This window comes from Geospiza fortis, unplaced genomic scaffold, assembly GCF_000277835.1.
Source record: "Geospiza fortis unplaced genomic scaffold, GeoFor_1.0 scaffold114, whole genome shotgun sequence".
NCBI lineage: Eukaryota > Metazoa > Chordata > Aves > Passeriformes > Thraupidae > Geospiza > Geospiza fortis.
In genome coordinates this window covers 2,204,730-2,207,860 of record NW_005054383.1, presented here as the reverse complement: position 1 = coordinate 2,207,860, position 3,131 = coordinate 2,204,730, and the positions used below count along the sequence as shown (strand labels likewise).

Here is a 3,131-nt window from a genome sequence, read left to right as displayed (position 1 = left end):
CTGCCAGCCGCATTCCTGAGCCGATAAACCCGGCAGCCAAAATAACTGCAGCCTGTGCTGAGGGGGCCGAGCACAGCAGCGCCTGCATCCCATTTACCCGGCTGGCTCGGCCCGGCCCGGCGAGGATTCGGGGTAATTCCCACTGGATTCTCCACCAAGAGCAATAATGGACCCCAAGGCGAACCCTTGCAGCAGCCCCAGCTTCCCCTGAGAGCGTTCACTGGACACTGGTGATGGCCTTTGCTCAGCAAGCTGGCAGAGCTGCTGAGCAGGAGAGCTGGGAGCTGCTCCCCTGGCAGCTGGCAGGAGGCTCAGGCAGCCTCTCCACACCAACCTCACCCCACCATGCCCATGCAGGTCCTCTCCTCTCTGCTCCTGTCTGTCCTGGCTGTCCCCAGCACTGTCCTGGAGCTGACACTGCTGTGGGGATGCTGGCAGGGCAGCCAAGGGCTGTCCCAGCACACTCAGCCCCTCACCAGAGCCCTGGATTGGCCCCGACCCCCAGCCTGCCCCAGCATCCCAGCCCGTCACAGAGCCAGCTCGGCACACAGTGAGGGTCCCAGCGAGCCAGGGCTTTGCCTGCAGCCCTGGGAAGAGCTGGTGGCCTCCAGTGCATCCCAACAACTGTGCCCCCAGCCCCATCACCCTGAAGGCATGGCCTCCTCCTCCTCCTCCTCCCATGTTCTTGCCCCATGGTGACGCCAGGCCAGCTCTCTGGGCAGCGTGGGAGAGGCCAGGCCGGCTCTAGCTGGAGAGTTTCCAGCCCTGGCAGCGCCCCGCAGACAGACATGGCTCCATCGTGCCGTGACAGGGGGCGCTGACCCCTTACACAGCCAAGGCTCCTTCTCCACTTCCCGGGGGTGCCCGGTGAGCGGGGCTGGGCAGCACAGCGGCACAAAGCACGGCAGGAGCGGGAGGCCAAAGGGATTCACTCGCCTGCAGCATCCTGTGGTGCTGCCTCAGTGCACAAGCCCACCCGGCCAGCAGCCACCTCAGACACTGTCCCCAGCAGTGCCACCACCCACCACGGCGCTACAGAACGCCTCTGTGCCCTCGCCAGCCCTGCCTCTGCCTCTCATCTCCCCCAAATGGTGATGAGAATGAAGCTGCACAGTCCCCGGCTTTGTCCCCAGCCTCATGGCCGAGTGCTGCTGGTTCCAAGAGCCCTTTGCCAGCTCCTGCTCCACCACCACCCTCCTGATGGGTCCCTGACCACGACATTTCCACCGCTCACCCTCCCAGCCCATGCTGAGGCCCCATCCCTACCCAGGTGAGGTGTCCAGTGCCATGGTGAGCGTTGCCCCGCTGAGCCTCCGCGTGTCCCACAGCTTCACCTCCCGCTCCCGCATCTGCAGGGACACAGACACAGCATCAGTGGCCACTGGGGCTGCCTGGGTGGCTCCACGGTGCCACCACCTTCCCCAGCCACCTTCCACCATCCCAGCAAGGGCCAGGACACCTGGCAAGGGGACTTCCTGCTCTCATGGGGGACAGGCCACCCAAAAAGCACCTGGGGTGCTTTGGCACAGCAGCCACAGGGAGTAGGGCTGGAACATCCCAGAGGTGCCAGGGCCACCTTCCTGGCAGGGACTGTACCTGGCTGAACCCCACGGAGATGAGGCAATCGCTGGAGCCCATCCAGAGCAGCCGGGAGTCCTTGTTGTTGTCGTGTCCCAGGACACTCTGCAAGGCACAGGAGACAGGGCTGTCAGAACTGCTGCCAGCCATGCTGGACACGCTGAGGGGACGTGTGCTTCACCAGCCTGAGCACGTGGAGCGAGTGCTGGCTCTGCTGAGAGCTGCCCTGGGGACAGTGCAGTGGGGACAGCCTGCAAGCAGTGACAGCTCTGACTGCCCCCCATGCCAGCGTGGTTGCCTTGTGGAGCAGCTGGCCCAGCAGGAGCAGGTAATGTGAGTGTGACGATGGCTCCCGTGTCCCCAGGGCTCTCCCCACACCAGGGCCCCCGGGTGAGGGGGACAGAGTGCTGCGAGGAAGCTGCTCTGTGCCGTAGATGCAAGAGGAGGCTCTGCCATGGCGATGATGACAGAGGGACTTACTTCCCTGGCTGCATCCCCGGGCTCTTTATCCATGCTGAATCCTGGCTCCTGGAGCTGGGTGCCCCGTGTGTGCCTGGATGCTACTGAAACACGGCAAACTGAGCCTGGCCACGTTCACCAGAGTGCTCTAATCCCCTGCACCCTGCTTCACCTCTCCCCGGGCTCCTTGTGGGGTGGGACCCCCAGCCCACATCCTGTCCCCGCTGAGGACGGGAGGGAAGAGCTTCCACGGGGCTGTCAGCGGGTGTTTCCCAGCTCCCATGTGGTGCCCAGATGGGCCCTGCGGTTCAGGCGCCCCAGTGGGAGCCGCAGGCAGCCCTGGCCCGCAGCACAGGCAGCACTCACAGCCCCTCGCTCTCATTGAGCAGCGCCAAGAACTGGCTGCTAACGAGTTCGGAGCTGGCAGGGAAAGTGCAGGGCTCTGCCAGAGCCAAACCTGGCACGGCGCTTCCGGGACCTCTGCGCAGGGCAGGGGCACCAGGCCTGGGGGCAGGAGGGGTGGGGAGGTGCCATGAGCTGTGTCCCCCTTGGTGTGAGCACTGTGACCACTGGCCACGACCACACTGTGGCCACCAGCGAGGCTCTGCCAACACAGCAGCCAGAGAGGGGCCATGGAGGGGTCACACCTCACTGGAGAAGCTCTGCTGGAGCAGCCTCCAGCCCCGCAGAGATGCCACTCTCTGGAGAGAGCCAGGGTGGGAGCAGGGGCGCGGCGCCAAGCCTGTCGTGCCCTGGCTCCGTCACGGCAGCTGCCCTGCCAGCACAAACACGGCTCCCTTGGAGGAGGCAGCGCTGGCCGAGCCCAGCCCGGAGCTCCCAGCCGCAGGGCCAGGATGTGGGGCAGGAGGGGCCTGGCAATGGACCCAGCAGGGAAAGGACCTGGAGAAGGGAACGTGTCCCAGGATCGCTGCCAAGAGGGATGGAAACTCCAGGAGCTGGGGCCAGCCTGCGCGTCAGCCAGGAGAGCACTTCTGCACCTGAGCCGTGTGGCTCAACATCTGCAGAACCCATACCGGGCGGCGCCGGCTCCGCGGGTCCCGCGGGTGCCCCGGAGCCCCTGGCGGCGGTGGCAG

At 65.7% G+C, this 3,131-nt stretch overlaps 1 protein-coding gene across 1 annotated transcript in view; it reads right to left on the bottom strand.

Annotated features, from left to right (window-relative positions):
• Window positions 1-3,131, bottom strand: part of LOC102042812 (coronin-7) — a 36,068-nt gene that overhangs the window by 20,652 nt on the left and 12,285 nt on the right. Inside the window, exons 8-9 of the mRNA XM_031060437.1 lie at window positions 1,597-1,683; window positions 1,267-1,349 (exon numbers count right to left, since the gene is read on the bottom strand). Of these exons, the coding sequence (XP_030916297.1) occupies window positions 1,267-1,349; window positions 1,597-1,683 (170 nt within the window). The remainder of the gene's footprint in view (window positions 1-1,266; window positions 1,350-1,596; window positions 1,684-3,131) is intronic.